The sequence below is a fragment of the Chiloscyllium plagiosum genome, chromosome 15, assembly GCF_004010195.1.
Source record: "Chiloscyllium plagiosum isolate BGI_BamShark_2017 chromosome 15, ASM401019v2, whole genome shotgun sequence".
Classification (NCBI taxonomy): domain Eukaryota; kingdom Metazoa; phylum Chordata; class Chondrichthyes; order Orectolobiformes; family Hemiscylliidae; genus Chiloscyllium; species Chiloscyllium plagiosum.
The window spans coordinates 34,408,702-34,432,908 of NC_057724.1; the positions used below are offsets into that span (position 1 = coordinate 34,408,702).

The 24,207-nt window shown below is 39.0% G+C and overlaps 1 protein-coding gene across 1 annotated transcript in view; it reads left to right on the forward strand.

The window, feature by feature from the left end:
* The window catches only part of zdhhc9 (zinc finger DHHC-type palmitoyltransferase 9), an 84,038-nt gene that overhangs the window by 39,290 nt on the left and 20,541 nt on the right, over positions 1–24,207 (forward strand). The window contains exons 2-3 of the mRNA XM_043705296.1: positions 15,568–15,728; positions 22,406–22,564. Coding sequence (XP_043561231.1) covers positions 15,568–15,728; positions 22,406–22,564 — 320 coding nt within the window. The remainder of the gene's footprint in view (positions 1–15,567; positions 15,729–22,405; positions 22,565–24,207) is intronic.

A 24,207-nucleotide genomic window follows, 5' to 3' on the forward strand; every position in this document is an offset into this window, starting at 1 on the left:
GCAGGATGGGGGGAGCAGTAGACACTTGCCTTATCAATATGGAGTAGGAAAAGGCCTATGACCAGATATTGCGCACCTACATGATGGATGTGCTCTCCAAATAAGCTTTGGAGAAGGCATCTGCAATCTGGATCAGTCTGCTCTATACCAACATTGATTAATGAGTGGGAATCTGAAAGCTTCCTGATCAGATCTGGAGTCAGGCAGGGCTGCCCACTCCTGCCATGTTTGTGTTTTTTTATTAGGCCTTTTGTGTCCATCAGGAAGGATGTGAGCCTGAGAGGGGTGACTATTCCAGGCAGTGGAGGCCTGTAGGTCAAAGCCTCCCTATATGTGGACTGTTTTCAGCTCCGATCTGGTGTCAGTGCACAGACTTGTGAGAATCTGCGACCAGTTTGAACTGGCCTTGGGAGCCAAGGTAAATTTGAGGCAAGAGTGAGCCCATGTTCTTTGGGAACTGGGGCAATTGATGCTTTATCCTTGTCACTATCGGGACAGATTACGTGAAGGTGCTGGTCATATGATTTGGAGGATCTGGGCCGTGTGCAAAAAAAAAGGGAGAAATGTATTACCAAGAGGCAGAAACTAGGCAGGTGAGAACACTGCTCCCACACCATTGCTAGTAAATGCTTGGTCATCAGGTGTGAAGTACTCCATGGTGTTGCTATATGTGATTAGATTAGATTAGATTACTTACTGTGGAAACAGGCCCTTCGGCCCAACAAGTCCACACCGACCCGCCGAAGCGCAACCCACCCATACCCCTACATTTACCCCTTTAACCTAACACTACGGGCAATTTAGCATGGCCAATTCACCTGACCCGCACATCTTTGTGACTGTGGGAGAAAACCGGAGCACCCGGAGGAAACCCACGCAGACACGGGGAGAATGTGCAAACTCCACACAGTCAGTCGCCTGAGTCGGGAATTGAACCCGGGTCTCTGGCGCTGTGAGGCAGCAGTGCTAACCACTGTGCCACCGTGCCGCCCATGTGGTGCAGGTTTAGCCCATTCCCAGAGCCTGTGCCTTTGTAGTTACCTGAGCCACCTTCCACTCCATCTGGAAGTCAAAAATGGACCAGGTCTGCAGGAACACAATGTACAAAGCTCTGGGTAAGGGGGAAAGGTCTGACAAATGCTGCCCTTCTCTTGTGTGGCTGCATCAAGCTGTATGTAGTCCCTTGGTCTGCGAACACCAAGTGCCACTATATATTGAGGATCTACGGGTACCTGGTGCATTGAAGGATGGGCCTGATCTCTTTATAGAATGCAAACTTGTCCATTGTGGAAGAATTCGCAAAGAAAAGCACTTTTTTGACCAGAAGTTCGTCAGGAAGTGCTCAACATGTAGTGTCCTTGAGACCCTGTGGAAAAGGAGGATGGATCCTATCATGTGGCCCCCAGAGCAGACTGTCAGTGACTTGGCAAAATGCCTCATCACCAGAACTTCCTAACAAGAACCAAGACCCAGCTTGGTTAATAGTGAGAAAGACACTAGCTGTGAGATCCTTTATGCACGTCTGGTTTCTGTGCGCCACTGCATGCTGCCCTCTTAAGTGGCTGCTGATGAGACTGCAAAGGCACATTCCAGGTGGGTGGAAGTCTGGAGAAAGATGCAGTGGTTTTTGTTAAGGTTTGTCCTGAGCAGCACCATGACACAGGACTCTATGCTCTACGAGGTGTTTCTTGCGACACACAAAGACAAACATTTGACTGTGCCTGGGAGACCATCAACACTGTGAAAGATGCTCTTTGGTCTGCCTGAAACGTAAGTATTCCAGTGTAAAAAGTTAACCTTGACTGACTGTTGCAGACTTGCATGTTTCAAAGTCCAGGACTACGTGCTGAAGTTAACACTAAAGCCTGGGGCAGCTGCTGCCAAGGTGCAGTGTGGAAAGACCATTGTCTAAAGTCTTTCTGTAAATGTATAATAAGGGTCCATTCAGACTTTCTCTCTTGCTTCAAAATGAATATAAATAGTTTCTGCATAAGTAGAAAATGCCTTTGTTTTTACAACTGCAGTGAAGTTCTGAGAAATGTCACCATTCCAATCTTTGTGTTTTCTTTGCAAAGGCTGCTGAATTGATATAGAACCTTTTGTAAGTACTTCTGATTTTTTTTAAATGAATAAAGTACATTTTTAAAAAGCCAAGTATCGGCAAATCAAGGTCATGTTTGTAGACTGAAGAGGTATTTTTGAAAACAGAGTTTCTGTTGCTTCCACAGTTGTTGAGGCAGCATCATGAGCAGTGAGTAAATAGATAATCACTAACACCTTTGAATGTTTGTGGCCATGGTGTAAATGAAGAATGTTAAATGTTTAATGGATAGGTGGTGTTGGAAGACGAGGAGGTCATGAGGGTAGCTTTGGAACACCAGTCACTATTCAAATATAAGTCTGTGTTTACAAAAACTCTTAGCACATTTAGGAACAGAAAAAAAAGACAGTGCAGTTCACGTATTAATTGGCATTTAAAAGGAAATAGATTAAGGTTTGAATTTGGCTAACTCACTTGTCATCAATCCAATTTGCCTTGAGGCTTGCACTTGTGTGATAAGGTTCTGGATAATGATTGGCCATTATGTACTCTGTAAGCAGGTAAATGTAATAGCTACAAGCAAGGTTCATGTGTTTCTAACAACACATATCAGATTTTAACCTTGGACAACTGACAAGCCCCACAGAAATTCATTTCTCTGAATAGGCAAGATTGATCATGGATAGTAAAGCTGGAGCAAGCAAAACAACAGTAGTAAAAAATTTGCAATATCGCTGAAACTTTTAAATGATATGCTGATCTCGAATGCACAATATCATCATACCCAATGAAGTAGTGATTGAATAGTTGAAATGCCATTCTTGGTATGTTGATTGAAATCATGAAGCTGAATTTTCCTGTAAAGGGCAGGAAACTAGATGGATGGTTGTTTGTTTGTTTGTTTGTTTGTTTGAAGAACTGAACTTATTATTGTGGCAAGCTGTAATGTATATGATATCTGCAGGTGGTTTCTATTTAGTAGGAGAGGAAAAGCAATTAAAGGCAACATGTGGAGCATCTGTGGCAAGTGGAACCAGCAGCATTTCTACCCCTGTGGAAGAAAAAATCTCACCCACTGTCAAAGAAGTGCGTCAGGTCCACGAGTACAAAAGGGACAGGTTCACTGATCAATTAAGCTGACCATATAAGTCCAGAACTAGGCTGTTTCAATGGTTACCTGTATAAGGGTGTCATCATAATTACAAGGTCTTAGATCATAGAATTCCTTTCAAGCTGTCAGCCAGTCCATTAACATGTGTCACTTGGTAAACTCTGTCTTACCTTTCCCAAGATCAGCATTCTGAAGCACAAAACCATGGAAGCTGTTGTCCATGAGGAGCCCTTTTAATTGAAAATAGGTATGCAGTAAGTCAGAGGTAAGAGGGGAGAAAATAAATCTTTGTGAAAGTTAGTGGCGTGGCCATACATTGGTGAGCTACTACTTATTTTGAGCAGTACAAAGAGGATCAAGCAACCTAATTTTTTCCATGTTGGCAGTTTAAGGTAATCCTTGACTGGAGAATATCACTATTGACTCTGGCACTAGGTTTAGCTGCGTTTAAGCTGCCATCTTCAATCACTTTTTTTTAAACTGATCTAATTAAGTAGCTCGCTGTAATTATAGCATGCCAATTCAAATTTTAAAAGTTAAGTCTCCCTTCAAGAAATCTGGCAATGACATCAAGAACTCGAACAGTCAGTATGTCTTCTATCGGCACTGATTTTAGAACTCCATATTCAGATTTCTGTTTAATCTGTATAGGTACTTAAGATTCCTCTAGAAATTGAATTCTTTTGATAAAACACTTTACTTTATTTCACTTTAAAAACAAATGAACATTATTAGAAGTATCTGCGTTCTTAATAGTCTGATTAATTCAGTGGGTCTAATTGCAAAAGGTAAAAACTTGCTCAGCTTCAGACTTGGTGCTTAATTCTAAGGTAATACTGTATCTTGAACTGCTGCCTCTATGATATCCAGTCTGGAATTCTGCTTTCATTGACTGGGACTATTTGTGCAAGGATTATATCTCCTTCCATTTCTTCTCTGTAATTTTGTATTAAATTCTTTAATAAAGCTCAATTGTATTACTGGCTGTACTGTAATTGTGGATAGTCCAAGGCTTTAGCGTCATTGGGTGGATGCACTGCAGTTTCAGTCAATGGAAAATGTTAGGCAAACGTAATGACACTGTACGCAGTAATTTTTGCTTTAGTCATGTGACAAAGTGCTTTAATGTGGGAAGGGAAGCCATTAATGCCTGCATATGAACAGAAGGGAAGGGATGAAATCTGTAGCTTGTAGATACTGGTATGCAGCACTGGTGATTGTTCGTTAGAGAGATTTACAAACCAAACTTGAATTTTTAACATTTGTTGTTTGGAAAAAGTTTGAAGAAATATTTAGTGACATGGCACTCTTTCTGGAGTCACTACCTGTGTTCACAATCTGTTTTTGAGGGAAGACGATTACTCCTTGTGTGACTCGAACAACATTTCCCATTGGCACTACTAAAAATGTCACAGAACTATGCAAAGTAATCCTCAATATTTTCTGGCATCCTCTGTGGGAGAAATCAGAGTTAGCATTTCAAGTCCAATGACCCTTTAGACCCAGAAACGTTAACTCTGCTTTCTTTCCACAGATGCTGCCAAACCTGCTGGGTCTTTACAGCAATTTCTGATTTCCAGCATCTGCAATTCTTATTCTTTTTTTGTTCCTCCTGGGAAGTTTGAATAGATATAAATCCACAAACTGCGCTTTGTTTCTGCCTGTCTGGGATAGCATAAAAGATTTTCATTTTTTTATATAGGAGCATTTCTTTTGTCAAATTGGGAGCTTTCAATCAGGAACAATTATTTTGCACTTTAACATGCTCAAGAGAGAAGATGGAACTTGAAATAAATAAAACAGTATAAAACTACAGAAAAATATCCTCGGATTGGCAAATCTTCATACAATACTGTTTTGAACTCCATATGCGGTGATTGTGACACCAGGCTGAAAAGCAGATTGATAGTTGGAACGTTTTTTTTTCTCAATGGAGGAACATGGTCTGGAGAGAAGATAGGATTGAAGTGTTCAAATTGATCAGTTGATTAGGTTACTCCCAGTTTGAAAGGATATTGTTAGGGGATCTAGACAGCTGTTATGGACCAAGCCAGATTCCATCAAAACATTAAGAAATACCATTCAAAGAAAGGAACTAAATTAATAGTTGAAATGGGAGTTGTAGTGTTTGTCGTGAAATATTAATCCTGCCCCATTTTGTATCAAATTATAACTGCAGTGACATTATGTAAGGAAAAGTAAACTTTAAAAGATTTGAATAAATCTTATTACAACAGTTCTTGTTTTACTGCTTTACTTTCAGAAGTTACGTTTTGGTTTCATCTGTTTCATAAGCGTGTAACTGGAGTACACAATGATCTGGGGCAAGAACAACTGGTTTATGCCTGTCTATACCATATATATGATTTGGAAATGCCGGTGTTGGACTGGGGTGTACAAAGTTAAAAATCACACAACACCAGGTTATAGTCCAACAGGCTTAATTGGAAGCACACTAGCTTTCGGAGCATCGCTCCTTCATCAGGTGATAGTGGAAGGCTCGATCCTAACACAGAATTTATAGCAAAACCATATATATTCGAGTATATGTAAAAGTTGACCCCCTATTTTTGGCCAAAAAATCTGGAATTTTCCATATATCTCATGTAAAAGTAAATCCTTCACAGATAACAGGTCAACATTTGTGAGTTAAGGTAGTATCTTGTATGATGTATAATGAGGAAATGAAATGAATTTTTTTATTCTTATGTGATTTGATGTACAACTTACACCACTTCGGTGCAAAAGAGTCAGGTGACAACCAACCTCTTGGAATACTGTCATGTACCTAGTTGAGATTTTGAAATTTCTTATGTGAAAATGCCCTCCGGGAAAAAAAAACCAAAAAATTAACAGCAGCGTTTAAACTTCAAGCTATTGAAGTTGCAGAGAAGACAAATAGCTGTAGAGCAGCAAGAGAATTTTTTACAAAGAGAATGGAGAAAGATAAATACCTTCAGACGATGCAAGACGAAAGTGTGCCAGCAGAGGTAACCCTAGCAAGTGACCACAATTGGTGAAAAATATTTGCTGAGTGGATACTTGAAAATTGTCAAAAGTGGAAAATGTTAGTCATGAAAACATCCAAATCCATGCACGAAACGAGTCAAAGAAGGGTGGAATTTCAGATTTTAAGGCAAGTGCTGGATGGTGCACAAGGTCTATGAGAAGGCATGACTGTACTTTGGCAGAGAACTAAGATTGCACAAAAGTTACCTGCTGAACTCTAAGATATTACAGTTTCACCAGTTTGTAATCTGAAATTGGCAGAAGGAAGGCTACAAGTTATCATGCATTGGAAACATGGACAAAATGCCTATTTCACTTGGCATATGGGAGAATCGAACCGTGAACCAAAAAGGAGAAAAAACAGCCAGTGGTTCTCACCTAAACTATGAGAAAAGTAAGTTTCCGTGAGTTCATTCTTGTATGGCTGATGGCACTAACTTTAAAAACAGCCATCGGTTTTAAGAGGAAAAACTTAGCTAAAAGAGGAATTTCCAAAATGAATGGTCATCCATAAGCATCCACAGGGCAGGTTGGATGTAGGTGGATGTAGAAAATGGATAGAGGAAGTTTTTGTAATTTACGACCTGGGGGATTACATAAGGAAAAGATTGCTCATGTAGGACTAGTTTAGATGACATTTAGTGAAGAATGTTGTTGCTAACACCCAATCGCATAACACTGACGTAGCTGTAATTCCTGGCTTACAAGTGTTTTGCAACCAACAGATGTTGGTTTCAATAAGCCATTTAAGGACCTGATGAGAATGAAGTGGAATAACTGGATGTTTGATGGAGAAAAGACATACATGAAAGGAGGCAGTATGTGGCTCCATCACGGCCACTGCAAATGGATCGTTGATGCGTGGAAGGAAATAAAAGCTGAGACTACTTTCAAATCATGCAAGAAATATGGAATTTCGAATGCTTTGGGCAGTACAAAGAATGATTATCAATGGGATGACATACGTGATGATGAAGAAGCAGATGGTGTACTACTGCTAACTTGCAGACAGCAAAGATGAAGAGGATCCATACGATGATATAATTCAGTCTGATTTATGAAGCTTTATTTGGTGAAGGTGGTGAACAGTGATTTTGCAGACTTTTAAATAACTTTTGTTCTTGATAAGTTTAATTTAAAATGTAATGTGTAATTGTGATTTAAAGCCATATTATTTCAGTTTCACTTTTTGTGTGTATAAATAAAAGCTTAATTTTTCTTTCTATTGTCTTTATCTGGTAATTACCATAAATCCGTTGTGTTTTTTCCCTTTATTCGTTTAGAGATCAATTGGGCTTCTGTTAATTATATGGTATTTTGATTTATAGCATGACTTTTCAGTCCCTTAAAAGTAGTATCCATGTAATAATTGACCTGATAAATTTAACCTTAAAAAATAATTTTAGAAAATTAGACATTCACATGGATATATATGGTAAATAAACTGTGAACATTAAAACTACTGAACTTTTTACTCATTTCACAATCTTTTATAGTTGGTGCTTGAAAGGAAAAAAATTGAGCTTGAGATGGGTCTTGAGTGATTCTCTTAAATATTGACCTGCTCGAGTAAGCACAATGCAGTAAACAAAACTTGTTAATTATTTCCTATCTTTTGGCTCCAAGTGTTGTCATTTTCTGTTTTTTTTCTTTGAACAGGGGTTTATTACCTGTTGTGTGCCAGGCTTGATTGTGTTCAGTATAATTTTGCAATATCATACTATTAGTTACTCCCACGTTTTACATTAATCAAATGACTGATATCTGTTGAGAATGAACATGTGAAAAGACATCTTTGACAGTACACACTAGTAACCTATATAAAGGTGTAAATAATGGGAATATTTTAGTGAATAAGTAGTTGAAAAGTCTTTCTTTAATGATGAGCAAACAGGGTGAGGGACAATGTATATGTCAGCACTCTCATCTTGAGATACTTTTAGATCTGTATCTCCTTGTAGCACTCTTGGATTAAAGCATAAGATAAGGCAATATCTATCTAATAAAGCACCTTTTTTTTTGCATTGTTCTTGTTGTGATTCTATTTTGCTGTGCATGTAGGGCTAGTTTTTGCAGTCAGAAAATTATTTGGACCTATTCCAATTCTTGGCTTTTAAAGATGTGCATAAAGGCCACCACTTGTTTTATCCCCTCCCACTCCACAAAGGACTTGCAAATCCTGGCTGCCTCCACTGCCAAATCCAAGCCACCCGATGCCTGAAGGAAGAACACTCCATCTTCCACCTTGGGACCCTCCAACCGCATGAAATCAACATAGATTTCCCCAGTTTCCTTATCTCCCCTCTCCTCCCGTGCCCCCAAACGTTATCCCTCATCCAAACCCCCAACTCGGTACTGCCTTCATGAGCTGTCTAACCTGTCCATCTTCCTTCCCGCTTATCCACTCCACCCTGTGGGTTTGTAATGTGCTGTCAAAACATCCCTTGACAAATTGCTGGAGTACATCTTGTTGATGGTATGTTGATAGTCTGACCACTGTACAATGGAGGAAATTACATTTTGGAACAGGCCAGAGGTGGTATCTGGGCAGATTGTCATGATTGAGTGTAGGAGCAAGGGGAGTGTATTTTATTCTCTCTTCACTAGTCTGCTTTATATTGTGTGCAGGCTTTAAGGGGTCAGGAGGGAGTGTTAACCCAAGCCTAATATTGTTCAGGTTTATTGCATATGGGCACAGCTTCATTTAAAAAGCACTGGAGGAAATAGTGGAAGCTCTGAGGATCAATTTCCAATCCTTGCAGCTCAGGTACCAAATGATTGGAGGTCTGCATGTTTTGTACTATTATTGAAAGAGTGAGAGAGACAGACCAAATAATAGTCTGACGTTGGTGGGAAAATTACGAGAACCAATATTGAGAGATGGGGACAACTTACTAAGAGAGAAACTGATCAATCAAAGATCAGTGGTTAGCACTGCTGCCTCACCGCGCCAGAGACCTGGGTTCAGGCGACTGACTGTATGGAGTTTGCACATTCTCCCCGTGTCTGTGTGGGTTTCCTCTGGGTGCTCCGGTTTCCTCCCACAGTCCAAAAAAAGTGCAGGTTAGGTGAATTGGCCATGCTAAATTGCCTGTAGTGTTAGGTGAAGGGGTAAATGTAGGGGAATGGGTCTGGGTGGATTGCGCTTCGGCGGGTCGGTGTAGACTTGGGCCGAAGGGCCTGTTTCCACACTAAGTAATCTAATCTAAAAGATAGTCTGTACTGATTTGTTAAGGTAAGTTCACGTCTTTCTTGATTTACTTTTTGAGGCAGTAACAGCAGAATTGGATGTTCTCTACGTGGATTGTAGCTTACAGTTGACAAGGACCCAAATGGCTAGTTCTCCCTGTATTCCATGAGATCTAACCTTGTAAATCAGTCTCCCATGGGGAACCTTGTCAAACGCCTTACTGAAGTCCATATAGATCACATCTACTGCTCTGCCCTCATCAATCTTCTTTGTTACTTCTTCAAAAAAACTCAATCAAGTTTGTGAGACATGATTTCCCACGCACAAAGCCATGTTGACTATCCTGAATCAGTCCTGCCAATCAACCTTTCCAAATACATGTACATCCTGTCCCTCAGGATTCCCTCCAACAACTTGCCCACCACTGACGTCAGGCTCACTGGTCTATAGTTCCCTGGCTTGTCTTTATACACTTATAAACTTTAATGGTAAGTTCCTAGGAAGTGCAGGTTCATCACTCCTTGAAAGTGGAGTCGCAGGTAGATAGGATAGTGAAGAAGGCGTTTGGTATGCTTTCGTTTATTGGTCAGAGTATTGAGTACAGGAGTTGGGAGGACATGTTGCGGCTGTACAGGATATTGGTTAGGCCACTGTTGGAATATTGCGTGCAATTCTGGTCTCCTTCCTATTGGAAAGATGTTGTGAAACTTGAAAGGGTTCAAAAAAAATTCACAAGGATGTTGCCAGGGTTGGAGGATCTGAGCTACAGGGAAAGGCTGAACAGGCTGAACAGGCTGGGGCTGTTTTCCCTGGAGCGTCGTAGGCTGAGGGGTGACCTTAGAGGTTTACAAAATTGAGGGGCATGGATAGGGTAAATAAGCAAAGTCTTTTCCCTGGGGTCTGGGAGTCCAGAACTAGAGGGCATAGGTTTAGCATGAGAGGGAAAGATATAAAAGAGACCTAAGGGGCACCCTTTTCATGCAGAGGTTGGTATGTGTGTGGAATGAGCTGCCAGAGGATGTGGTGGAGGCTGGTACAATTGCAACATTTTAAGAGGCATTTGGATGGGTATATGAATAGGAAGGGCTTGGAGGGATATGGGTTGGGTGCTGGCAGGTGGGACTCGATTGGGTTGGGATATCTGGTCGGCGTGGACAGGTTGGACTGAAGGGTCTGTTTCCATGCTGTACATCTCGATGACTCTATGACTACATGGCAAAAATCAAACCTATGGGACACCGCTGGGGAGTTGGAGCCAAAATTGACTCAGTAATAAGAAGTCAAGCGTAACTGTTAATAGGTGCTTTTACAAGTAGAAACAGTTTTCCAGGGTGGTCCACAGGGCTAAGTTGGGTCCATTGTTATGTGATATTTACTTATTATTTCAACCAAGGTGAGAAGAATATTTCGAAAATTAGCAGATGTGTAGGGAATAGATGGTGACATCTTGAAAAAAGTCCATATTACAGAGGAGGAAGTGCTAGATTCTTGAAACACATAAAAGTGGATAAACCCCCAAAACCTAATCAGGTGTACCTGAGAACTCTGTGTGAAGCAAGGGAAATGATTACTGGGCCCCTTGCTGAGATATTTGTATCATCGATAGTCAGAGGTGAGGTGTCGGAAGACTGGAGGTTGGCTAAGGTGCTGCCACTATTTAAGAGTGATAAGGACAAACCAAGGAACTATAGACCAGTGAGCCTGACATCGGTGGTGGGCAAGCTGTTGGAGGGAATCCTGAGGGACAGGATTTACACTTATTTGGAAAGGCAAGGACTGATTAGGGAGAGTCAACATGGCTTTGGCATGGGGAATCATGTCTCACAAACTTGACAGAGTTTTTTGAAGTAACAAAAAGAATTGACGAGGGCAGAGCAGTAGACATAATCTATATGGACATCAGTAAGGCATTCGACAAGGTTCCCCATGGGATGCTGGTTATCAAGGTTAGACCTCATGGAAGCTGAAAATGTGTTGCTGGAAAAGTGCAGCAGGTCAGGCAGCATCCAATGAACAGGAGAATCGATGTTTCGGGCATAAGCCCTTCTTAGACCTCATGGAAGACATGGAGAACTAGCCATTTGGATACAGAACTGGCTCAAAGGTAGAAGGCAGAGGGTGGTGGTGGAGGGTTGTTTTTCAGACTGGAGGCCTGCTACCAGTGGAGTGCTGCAAGGATTGGTGCTGGGTCCACTATTATATCATTATATAAATGATTTGGATGTGAGCATAAGAAGTATAGTTAGTAAGTTTGTAGATAACCCCAAAATTGGAGGTGTAATGGGTAGCAAAGAGGGTTACCTCAGATTACAACAGGATCTTGACCAGATGGGACAATGGGCTGAGAAGTGGCAGATGGAGTTTAATTTAGGTAAACGCGAGGTGCTGCATTTTGGGAAAGCAAATCTTAGCAGGACTTATACACTTAATGGTAAGGTCCTAGGGAGTGTTGCTGAACAAAGAGACCTTTGGAGTGCAGATTCATAGCTCCTTGACAGTGGAGTCACAGGTAGATAGGATAGTGAAGAAGGCGTTTGGTATGCTTTCGTTTATTGGTCAGAGTATTGAGTACAGGAGTTGGGAGGTCATGTTGTGGCTGTACAGGGCATTGGTTAGGCTACTTTTGGAATATTGCATGCAATTCTGGTCTCCTTCCTATTGGAAAGATGTTGTGAAACTTGAAAGGGTTCAGAAAAGATTCACAAGGATGTTGCCAGGTTTGGAGGCTTTGAGATATAAGGAGAGACTGAATAGGCTGGGGCTGTTTTCTCTGGGGCATCAGAGGCTGAGGGGTGACTTCTAGAGTTTTATAAGGGGCATGGATAGGGTAAATAGACAAAAATCTCTTCCCAGGGGTGGAGAATCCAAAAGTAGAGGCATAGGTTTAGGGTGAGAGGGGAAAGATATAAAGGAAACATAAGGGGCGAACTCTTTCACGCAGAGGTACGTGTGTGGAATGAGCTGCCAGAGGAAGTGGTAAAGGTTAGTACAAATGCAACATTTAAAAGGCATCTGGATGGGTATATGAATAGGAATGGTTTGGAGGGATATGGGCCAGGTGCTGACAGGTGGCACTGGATAGAGTTGGGATATCTGGTCAGTATGAATGAGTTGGACCAAAGCGTCTGTTTCTGTTCTGTACATCTCAATGACTCCATGACAACAATTGGCCAAGTAACTGATAGTGAAGTGGATGGTAGTTGATTGCAGAATGACATTAGTTTGGCTGAATGTACAGAAGAGAGGAAAATGGAATTCCAATCTGGAGAAATGTTATGCATTTGGAGAGGGCAAATAAAGCAAAAAATTGATAATTAGAGGGTATTAACAAATGCAGAGGAAGTGAGTCCTTGGAAAACGTGATGACAAAGGCATGTAGGACACTTTGGTAATAGATTGAATACAAAAGCAGGGATGTAATGCTGGAACCATGTAAAGTACTGGTTATGCTACATTGGAGTTTTGTGTTTAGATCTGAACACCACCCCTTCTGATGTAACATGGAGGTAGCAGGTGTTTCAGTGAAGCCTAAGCATTTTAAGATGATTTGAGGCTGATTTAGATTGGTCAGTATTGAAAAAGAGAAACAGTGCGTTGCATAAAAAATAAATGTATCTGCTATAGCAATGAACACTCAACCAACTTTGAAAGGGGAAGAGGAAGTTATAAAGACATGAGAAATGAAACCACAAGGAGGCAGATATTGACTACCCAAATATTTAGCCTTCATTTGGTTCAGTGGAAATATGGCAGGATTGACACAGTGATCAGCAAGAATTGTGTGTATGTCCAGAGGAAAAGATGTGCAGGAACTGTGAATAACCACAAGTTCACAAGACAATGTCCAACATGTGGATCACACCAAGAGCTTATGGAAATTTGAATCATTTGGGAAGGATGCGTGAAACAGAGGAATATGGTAAAGAATTTATCCAAGACCGAGTGAAAGGTTAGATGGGAAGGAACAGGAAACTAAATATCCAAACCCTGGAAAATGATACTGTGAATCCAATAGACGTCAAAACAACAAAACTGTATCAAATGTTGAGGTGGAACAGTTCTCCAAATAGACATGCCCATGCCATTTGGATTGGGAAGGTGGTGAGAAATCTCAAACAGAAATCTCATGCCAAAGCATAGATTAACCAAGACACTCAGACGATATGAGAAAATCTTTTCTAAAAATGTGAAAGAAGAAAAAAATGTTATGCAAAGAAATTAAATATCCCAACCTGAAGCCCTACGGAAAAGTGATTTGAAAGCCAGGAACAAGTTGGAGGGACACAAAGGAAAGGGATATAACTGCATGTTCTGTGTCACAGAACTGACTAGCTCTCTTTCCTGGGGTTGAACAGTTGGAAGTGTTGTAACTGATCTCAGACTATGAGCTAAAGAAGATGTGACAGAGATTAAAGGTACCACACCTATTGATTTGCAGCCAGAGATTCCAGAGGCCAATATTGAAAGACATAAGCTCTTGATAAAAAAAGTAAAGAGGGCTAATTCAAAGTTCAAGCAGCTAAAAATGTGATTTCCAGAGACATGCAGCAATCCAAGGTAACAGCTGGAGGTAGAAAATAAAGCCACTGACTTTGAAAGACTTAAGGTTAAGCACTGCATAACGTGTTGTGCTGAAAATGAGCATTATGGAAGAGAAATTGCAAGCTGTGCAGTTAGAGGAGACATCCAAGGAGTTCTAGACCAAATAGGTCAAAACTTCAATAGCATGTAAGTTTAAACAGAAGAATTTGAACTTGAAGTACTGTACTGAGGTCACAAAACCAATTTGATGAACTGCAGAATTAGCTGAGTACTATTACTCAGTGGAAGAATGATTTAGAGAAGAGAAATGCTGGAGTGCTTAAGAGGAAATGATAAAATTTAAAATGGCGAGCAGGAAGCTAAATAAACTAGAACATTGGCAAACAAAATGGACGGAAGAGGACGATTAGCTGCAGGATTGAAAAGTCTGAAGAATAGCAGCTTTGCCATATTCATGGATTTTGCAAGGAGTCTTACTGCAAAGAAATGAAGTAAATGTAACTTGCTGATCTGTTAGAATTAAGAGTTTATCTCAAAGCTCTATGACAAAGAGACTTAAAAAATTCCACTCCTGATGTTTTGGGCATCATTTAAAATAGAACCATGTGCCTTCAAAAGGTGTCTGCCAAGTGATGTATTTCTGTCCATCCTTGTAACATGTTGTGGCTGCACTCTCATAAAATTCAAACATTAGCATAGCCATTTCACTGGACTTCAATTGGAGATGTACAGCTTTTATGCTTTACTTTGGATCATTAACTGGCAAGTTATTTTATTTTAAATTATATCATGCAGTATCACAGCCAATTTGTCGAGTGATTTAAAGTCTAATTACAAGTACAGTTATAGTTCCTACTTGGATGTGAAGCATCAATTAAAGGGTGAACTTGACCAGAAGCCATAAGTTATCAAAGTTCTCTTGAAATTTAAATGAAATATTTTTAAAATAACACATTTTCATAACCAACTTCTAGTTATTTCTGTAACAACATGTAAACATAGCTTCTGGTTGTTTGTCAAAGGCAACAAAAAAGTCTGGAAATTGCATTCACCTCCTGTCTTCAACACCATACCATTTCAATTTTTTTAGCCTCAAATGTCCATTCGAATTTCATTTGTAGTATTGTTTGTCTGTTCTACATGAGATGTTGATCACAGAAATCATAGAATTGTCTTTTAAGTACGCACTGAATCGTACTGAAGCCAACATGAATGTAAAATATATGCTAGTGTGATTTAAGACTGAGATATTATGGCCATAACTCATTTCTGATTGCATGGTAGGAAGTTCTTTCTTTATATCCACATCCCTGCTGCAAGATAGTTAAGCATTTAATTTTTTAATCAGCCTGTTTGGATATGTTGTGATGTGTTCTGTCACAAGTGGGACTTGAATGTTGATCCAGGAGAAGGGACACTTCCATTGTGCTGCAAGACTCCTTCAGAGACATTGAGACATTGAGCAATTTTATCCTGTCACTTTGTTGCGTGTAATTTGTATTCTTGTATTACAAAGTTGTTGGTTCAGTTAATTAATCCTAAAGTTGGTGGGATGGGTGCTTGAGGTGGAAGCAGAGAATTTGTTCCTTTCAATATTTGTGTGATTGACTTGTAAATTTTTAATGAGCTCTAATTGTTTTTTTTCTCTCTTTTTCCTTCTTCACCCCCTTCCAGGTGTCCGTATTTGGCTATACATCTTTCCCCTGCCATTCCAGTGTTTGCAATAGTTCTCTTTATCTTTGTAATGGCAATGTTACTCCGTACCAGCTTCAGTGATCCTGGTGTGCTACCACGTGCTGAGCCAGATGAGGCTGCATTTGTGGAGATGGAAATAGGTAGGAAAAACCGAACACAAAGTAATTGACTTGGATTCAATGTCTTTTTTTCCATTCTTACATGACTGCAAAAGCATCACTTTCCGAGATGGGAGTTTTAACTGCTAGTTTGTAGTTTGCTTGACTGTTAGCATGGTGAAATGTTCCTTGGTTCAGAATTCTTCTACGATGTATGTAGGACTTCTCATGGTTTTCAAAAAGCTTTGGATAGTTTCTGTCCAGTTTTCAGTCGAAGCAAGTCGACAATTTATTTGAAGTTGCACTTGACCACATCATTGTCATACTTTGAGATGAAGACTCTTTCCTGCATTGGTGGTGTCACTTCCATCTGCCCCAATGTTATATTTACCAACCTTGCCACTAAGGTCCTTGTGGAATCAACTATTTTTGTTTTGTCTGTGTTATTCCTTCTTGAAATGAAACACAGCTGTGCATTAAATTTAATTTGCCCATTCAACTTATTTGCCTGTCCCCTTTGAAATTCTACACTATCCTTCTTGTAGAACATAATACTTCTAAGTTTTGTATCAACAAATTCCCTATAAACCAAGGTTTAGGTTATTTATGTGTATCATCAAAGCAAAGATCCCAACATTAATTCTTTGAGAAATTTCAGTACAAACATTCCTCCAGCCCAAATCCATTAATCACTACACAATTGACTGAATGACAGGCAATATCAATTCAATTTTTGCTATTATCCCTTTTATTCCAGGAGGTATAATGTTCACACTGTATGATCTGTGACATTTTTATCAATTGCTTTTTGGAAGTCAATGTACACTGTAATTATCCTGGTCAAATACCTTCTAATCCATCATGAAAAAACTCCCAAGTTAACATGATTTGCCTGTATATCTGTGCTGGCTTGACTTCAATAATCCATGTTTGTCCAAGTGACTCTCTGAATTTTGTTCCAATTTACTCTTTCTAGAAGGTCTTCATCATTGAAGTTAAAGTAGCTGGGCTGTAGTAGCTGAGTTTATAGTACACACCCTTGTTCGAAAAAATGATGGCAACATCTGCAGTTGCTCAGCCCTCTTGCACACCTTAAAGTTGAAGGAAGGCTAGAAAATTGACCAGTATTTCCCTTTTATCTACTCTCCCTTCAGTTCCCTTAGAAGGGTCTCATATGGTCCTAGTACCAAGTCTGGTTATACAGACACCCTATCCAATACATTTTGTAACTTTAATTCTAAATACTTCATGTTACTTAAATATCTCCTTTCTTTGCCATAACATGAGCACCTGAACAAGGAACAAATTAGGCCACTTAGTTTTTTGGCCTGCTGTGCTATTCAATAAAGATATGACTGATCTGATTTTAACTGAAACATTCATTCATTCATAGCCCCAAGAATCTTTTTATCCTCTTGGTAATGAAGAATCTACTTCTGCCTTTAAAAGGACTTAAAGATTCTGTAAATACTGCTTTTTGTGATTTTGAAGAATCACTGCAGAATCTTTTTTGTTAAATGGACAGCTAGGGACGTTTTTTTTAAGGGGTATAATTTGAAAAGGCAGGTGGGTTGAAGGAAAGAATATCTTGCCAATTGGATTAATTATTGGGCTTTGTAGCAACTGAGGGAGCCCATTTCAAAGGGATGTGACTATATATTTAATTCTAGTTGATCCTAGTCTCCTTATTCTCCAGTATTGCTAATATGCCACTTGAATTTTCACTTGGATGCTCCTAGAATTGATGCCCTTATTTGTGGTAATTGACCTGAAGAAATATACTTTATGTGCTTTTCCTTCAAACTTCTCCTCTTTTGTTGAAATTAAAACTCTTCTACTAAACACTCTGCCTGACTCCCCTCTCGTTGTTGTATCAATACTAAGAGATGTCAACTTCTCTTTTTTGTTTTCTTGTAAATCTTTATGGCCTTGGCTTTTTATTTAAAATACCTAGTGTTTCCGGTTTATCTGCCATTTGTTCTCTGGTTTTGAATCTTTACAAATTTTTCTGTTGTTCTTTTACATCACTTGATCCTGTGCACTATAGGCTTTGGCCTTTTGTGTTGCACTCAGTCAAATTTGGCTTAATCTGTTGCCACTGATTACTCACCTTTTTCTTTCACATTTGATGGACAAATTATTCCACTCCATTTTCATTGGCCTTTCCCCTTAACCATCTCCTTTAAGTAAAATATTATTGGAGTGTAGGCAGACACTTGCACTGCTTGTTTAAATAGAGGGATCACAAAAGCTTAGGGAAAGGATACGAAGCATATTGGCTCTTATATTATGCACAATAATGATATGCCCAGTTTATTTTGTATCCTGGACTAAAGTTAGTTAGATTCTTTCATTTTAGGACTATAATTAAGATACTCTGTTCATATGTCATCTAATCTATGCTGGTAAAATATTAGTGGAATTTAATTCCCTTTGAAATAGGAATACATTACATGGGATGACGTTGGATAAATAAGCACAGAAAAAGACCATTTGAGCATCCAATCCATGCTGCTGATTGTATTGTACTTGAGCCTCTTCCTATCTTTTCTCATTTATATCTTTTGTAGTTGTCTTGGCCTCCTCCCACTTTTGTTTTATTCATGGGATGTGACATAGCTGGCTAGACTAACATTTACGGCTCATCTTTAATTACGCAGAGGGTAGATAAGAGTAAGCCATAGTGCTTGGTGGGTCTGGAATCTCTCAGGCTAGACCAGGTAAGGATGGCAGTTCCCTCTGTTTCTTTCCCTAAAGGACATGAGTGAAGCAAGTGGGTTTTTCCAGCAAGCATCAATGGATTCATGGTTATCATTAGACATTTGATTCAGATTTTTATTGAATTTCAAATTCCATCACCTGTGGTGAAATTTGAACCCACATCGTCAGAACATTACCTGGGTCTCTGGATTAACAGTCCAGCTGTTAATACCATTAGGCTGTCACCTCCCCTCATGGCCAACATTCCACTTGAAAGCATCTGAATTATTTGCTTGAACCACTGCCTGTGGTAGCAACTTGCACATATTTGTTATTCTTTGATTTTTAACAAAAGCAATTTTGGATTTCCTGATGCCATGCTTATATGGATAGCTCTAGTTATCCCCTTTCTACAGGAGGAAACAATCTCCCCAGGTCTTCAAAGTTATAAAACCATTTGTTTGGATTACGCCAGCCCTCTGTATTCCTTCCTTAAGAGAGTCATGGAGTTCATTTAACTTTGCACATTCTACTCTTAAACTGGTCAAAGACACATTGAGTTTGAATTGAACTGAAGTTTCCAGCCATGGCATTGACCAATAATAAGGGTCTTTCTAAACTATTCGCTAAATTTTCTATCATAACAGACTCCTTGCAAAAGCAGAGTTTACAGCTTACAAAAAGGATCTTTTTAAAAAATGAGTAACATTTGAGGGTTGAAATCCAGTTGCCCTATTCCTGATGAAGGGCTTTTGCCCGAAACGTCGATTTTCCTACTCCTTGGATGCTGCCTGACCTGCTGTGCTTTTCCAGCACTACTCTAATCTAGACTCTGATTTCCAGCATCTGCAGTCCTCACTTTTGCATATTCCATTTTAAATCTGTTTACTGGTGAAACTGTTTAGTACTTCACCTTTTGCTAAGAATTTTTGAGGGTAATTTTTTATCTTTGCCAATATCAATTTATTCCAGCTATATGCTCCTCATTGTGCTCTGTCCAAAGTCTGCAGTCAATACTTTCAAAGTGCCAGCAGTTCTTATTCCCAGGATTTGCTTGCCACCAGCATTACACAAAAATGCAAGAAATATCCAGTGCCACTTTCTCCCTCCTTTTTAAAGATCTACATATGAGAAAGGAAGAAAACATGGTTGATATTTTCCTAGTTAAAAATCACACACCAGATTATAGTCCAACGTGCTTACTTGGAATTACAAACTTTCAGAGTGCTGTTCATTTGTCAGGTGATGACAGAGCAGCGCTCCAAAAGCTTGTACTTCCAAATAAACCTGTTGGACTATAACCTGGTGTTGTGATTTTTAACTTTGTCCACCCACTCCAACAACGACACCTCCTCCTCATGATATTTTCCAAGGAAGCAGGGAGAATGAGACAAGCATTACGTTAGATCCAGGGGATCTTTGGGTAACGTACATTATCATTCTGTCTTGCACAATAGGAACTGGGTGTAAGCAAGCACTGTGGAAGAGGTTTCCAACTTCCTAATGGATTTTTGCAGCTATGAATTGGAGCAACAGATGAGAATTGGGTCATCAACTGTTGTCAAAATAATAATTGATTTAACGGGAATAAAGTCATGTCTGACTTATGCAAGGTATAATATGAACTGTAGCATCAGGAAAGTGTAAAGTTGACTTGTACACAAGAAATATGGAAAATAAGGAGTCTATGGCCAAAAGCCAACTTTTACACAAGACTGACTGACTGTTACTTGAGTTTAGTAAACCATTCTGACAGTTACTGATTCAATTTGGGTATCATTATGGATGGAAAAATGTGATCGTTTAGATCTTCAGAAGTAAATCAATTTTAAATTAGACTAGACTACAATGAACACTTTGATTAAATATGGGAAAGTAGAGTACAGTTGAAATGTCTTTACTGATTTGAAGGTGACCTACTGTCAATCAATAGAGTGAACATGTGCCATCTGAGGGGAGTCTGACAAATGAGACTGGTGCTTTACGGGCATAAGTGCTGACAACTGCTCAAAGACCATCCTAAAGGGTGGTAAAATAGATCATCTCTGCTTCATGACTCTGGATTTCTGTAGTTTGCTATTCTGAGTGAGATCTGGAATAATTGCTTTACTTTGTTCTTTTTTTTTGTCCCTTCAATACAGTTTTTTTGTACTTCTAACTCATTCCTGCTTCGTTTTCATAATGCAGCAGACATGCATCTTGAATTCCAACTGGGTGGAAGATTGTGTTGGCTGTCTATCATGGAACCTTACTGATTTTTAAGCAGTTAATTTACAATGAGGGGCATTTATTCTGCCAGCTTACTTTGCTTATGCTAAAGTTGAAAATGTGCACCCGTGTCAACTATTTTTGCAGCTGCTTTTTTTTTTACTCAAGCCTATGGGTGGGTTCTACATTATTTTTCACTCTGGTTTTTGCTCTGCACATAGCCACATGTAATGGTAGTAGAATCTCTTGGAACATGTTCGCGTGCAGTCTTTTTTGGAGCAAATAAAACTGCAGTGATTGGTGGGTCAGGATTGCAATAAACTCCATTTTGTATGAGTTGTATAGAATGACCTGGTTCATTAAATTGCTGTTTCTAGTTGGCTGCAGTTATTTATTCTTGAAGAGAATGTCAGCATGAAGTGGAAATAATAGTTAATTATGGATAGACTTTTCTCACTGCACAGTTTCTATTTTAATCACATGGGTTCCTGACTGAGTGTAATGGCTCTAAAATAGTACCCTCACATTAAAGTTGTCATTTATTTAATATTGCCTGCTCAGTGTGGTGATAATTCATGGAAGTAAAAAGAGAATCTGAATATATTTCAGTTACAGCGACTACATAGCCAGCGAAGTAAATTATTAACTTTGTCTTTTGTGATAAGGGGAATCTAAAAATGTTTACAGTTCAAACAGTTGCTGTGTGACTGAGACCCAGCATGTTCGACATTAAGTAAGAATAAACTGTTCTTGATGTTTTAAAATGCAAGCATTTGTGACAGTCATGTTTCTTATCTTAAAAATCTATCAACAGAAATGAAGTAGTTAGGGTTTCAAAGATATATGCATAATTATAAACTTACTCTCTTCCCCAGTCCAATACACCATGAATGGACCGGACCAGGCTTGAATTTCCATTTGTTTTCAAGCAATTTGAAGAAAATATAATTCCAGAAGTAAATAATCTGCAGGGGGAAAGAAGCTTTTGAAGTATTCAGGAACCGAAAGAATTTCTGTATTTCAAATAGGAAATCACTTTCATTGAAACTGAGTAAATAAATAGATTTGGCTTTTTAGACGAAACTCGTAGCTTGTAAGCTACAAATGTTGTGAAAATCTGTTTTTTTTAAAAATCAAGATTATAGTGGTGGGGTGCAGAATGCCTCCAGTCCACTCCACCTCCTTTAGAAACTGAATTTTTTTGAACTCCAAGTCTTTTTTAAAAAACACTAATTCAGTAACTGCCCCACGTCCTTACGTCCCCAGTTTGTTCTGTGTATATTTACTGATTTCTTATTTTCCAAAAAGGGATTATTATTCACTTTTAAATCTTGAAATTTGGTTTAGTTCTGTTTTTGCTTACCTCATGGTTCTGTAACTTTTAGGAGGTTTAGGGAAAAAGAAGTAGACTACCATTTTTCTCTGCTATTGATGACATTAACTACATTTTCAAAGCGAGATTTTGTGAAGCTTTATTATTTCAGTGAGAATGAGGTTTTGTAATGTTTAATCCTTTTTAAATAAAATAATTCACTACAGCATAGACATGAAATATCTAACTGTCTTTTCAACAATAGGAATTACTTTAAAACTATTTGAGTAAATGTGTAAATGTTGATTTCGATGCTGGAGGCGGTTGGTGAATTTGTCAGTAGCCTCTATTCCACTTTTACTCAGTGTGACTTTGATCTTTGATCTTTGTTCTTTACTTAATTATATTTTGATATTTTATTACTTTTATTACTTTATTATTAATGCTTATTTTTGCTGTTTTAATTAACAGATCTTGTTTTGTTTATTCTAATCTCCAGAGGCAGCCAATGGGAATGTCCCAGCAGGCCAGCGACCACCCCCAAGAATCAAAGATATCCAGATTAACAACCAGATTATTAAACTGAAATACTGCTACACATGCAAAATATTCCGTCCGCCTCGGGCATCCCACTGTAGTGTTTGTGATAACTGTGTTGGTATGTAATATGCATTCATTCTTTAGAAATGCACTTGGGGCAATTTGGGTAATCTGAGGGATGGAAGCACATTGTCTACACTAATTTAATGTAGACCCAGATTTAGGAAATCGTTCATTGTCCAGATCCTAACCCCTTACCACATATGCATTGTTTATGCAACACTATCTTGAAATGTAAATGACCTAGTTAGGTGAGACTTGTCTTTGATGTAAAATTAGAATCCAGCTTTGCAAGGAGATAGGAGTTATCTGTTAATCAACATTGTTGAAAACATATGGCAGTCATGATGTGCTGTCATTCCATATTGAAGGAGTGTGGCAGAGTGTTGGAGGACTGGCTGGCACAAGATCCAGAAGCCGCAAGTTGCCAAATAAGAGGTGTTATGTCTGATTTTTCTCTCGTCTGCTCTCTCTTTCCTTGCTTTCTATTTCAGTTGAACTGACAGTTCTACGTTGAAATACACAGGTTTTTAGTGATTTTTAGCAATCTTGATTTCACCTTCTGGTACTCCTGGCGCATTGGCAATCTTTTCATTGAGCTCCATAAACCATTAACCACAGGCAACCAAGTTTCTGACATTTCTTCCCACCATAATCCTACCCTAGCTTTGAAAAGTCCGGTATGTCTCAGACATTGGAACACTGACTGACTTGTGGTGTTTTCACATCAGAGACATTACGTCAAAGGTGGTTTCCTTGATTTTGCCTTATGAAGGTTTTTGCTACAGTGCAGGAAGTCAGACGGTGAACTAATTCAGTATGTGCTGACATCAGGATAAATATAACTTTTAAAATTCCCATTCAAATATTTCATCATCACTTTATCTGTTTTTAGTGTAAACATCAAATTTTTTTTGCATTTATAATGGGTTACACTCATCCAAACAAAGAGCTTTGGGTATCCATATTATTAATGGTCCATTCCCTTGCTTGGTGTAGTTTAATACTGTGTAGTTACTAATTGTGGACAGTAAGTTGAGGATGATTGAAAATGTAACTGTATGGGGACAGGGGTTTTGTAATTGAATTTCAGGAGACTAGAATTACATCAGTATCAAGTAAATTTGTAGTTATCACTAATGAATGTTGAACTGGTGAACAAAAGCTGCTGATTGACTTGTCTCAACATTTACATAAAAGCTTTGTAAAGCAACGCAAAAGCACTGTGGTTTAGACAATGCCCTTGAAATCTGAGTACTGAACTGGTCTCTGATTGGAGTATGCGTATTTGTCAATCCTGTTGTGCAGGTTGTATCAGTAAAACTGAAGTTGTGAAAACGTCAGTGAAAGCATTGGTAGGAATTATAAATCTGCAATGTACTGTGCTGTTTCTAAATATTTTAAAACTTTAGAAGACGAGCATTCTAAAGAAGTGCAAGAACATCGGGACCTGGGAATATTATTTTTTTTTAATCGAACCATTCAGTCATGCTTTTGGAAGGATATCAAGGCATAAAGAATTTCAGAAAAGATTGACATGAATGGTTCCAGTATGAGCTTCAATTGTGGTTAGGCTGGGGAAGCAGGGGTTGTCCTCACAGAGAAAGTTGAGGAGATTTTAATAGAGATGATTGAAATGGAGGACTCTGGATTGTGTTGATAGGGAGAAACTGCACCCATTGGTGCAAGTATCCAGATCTG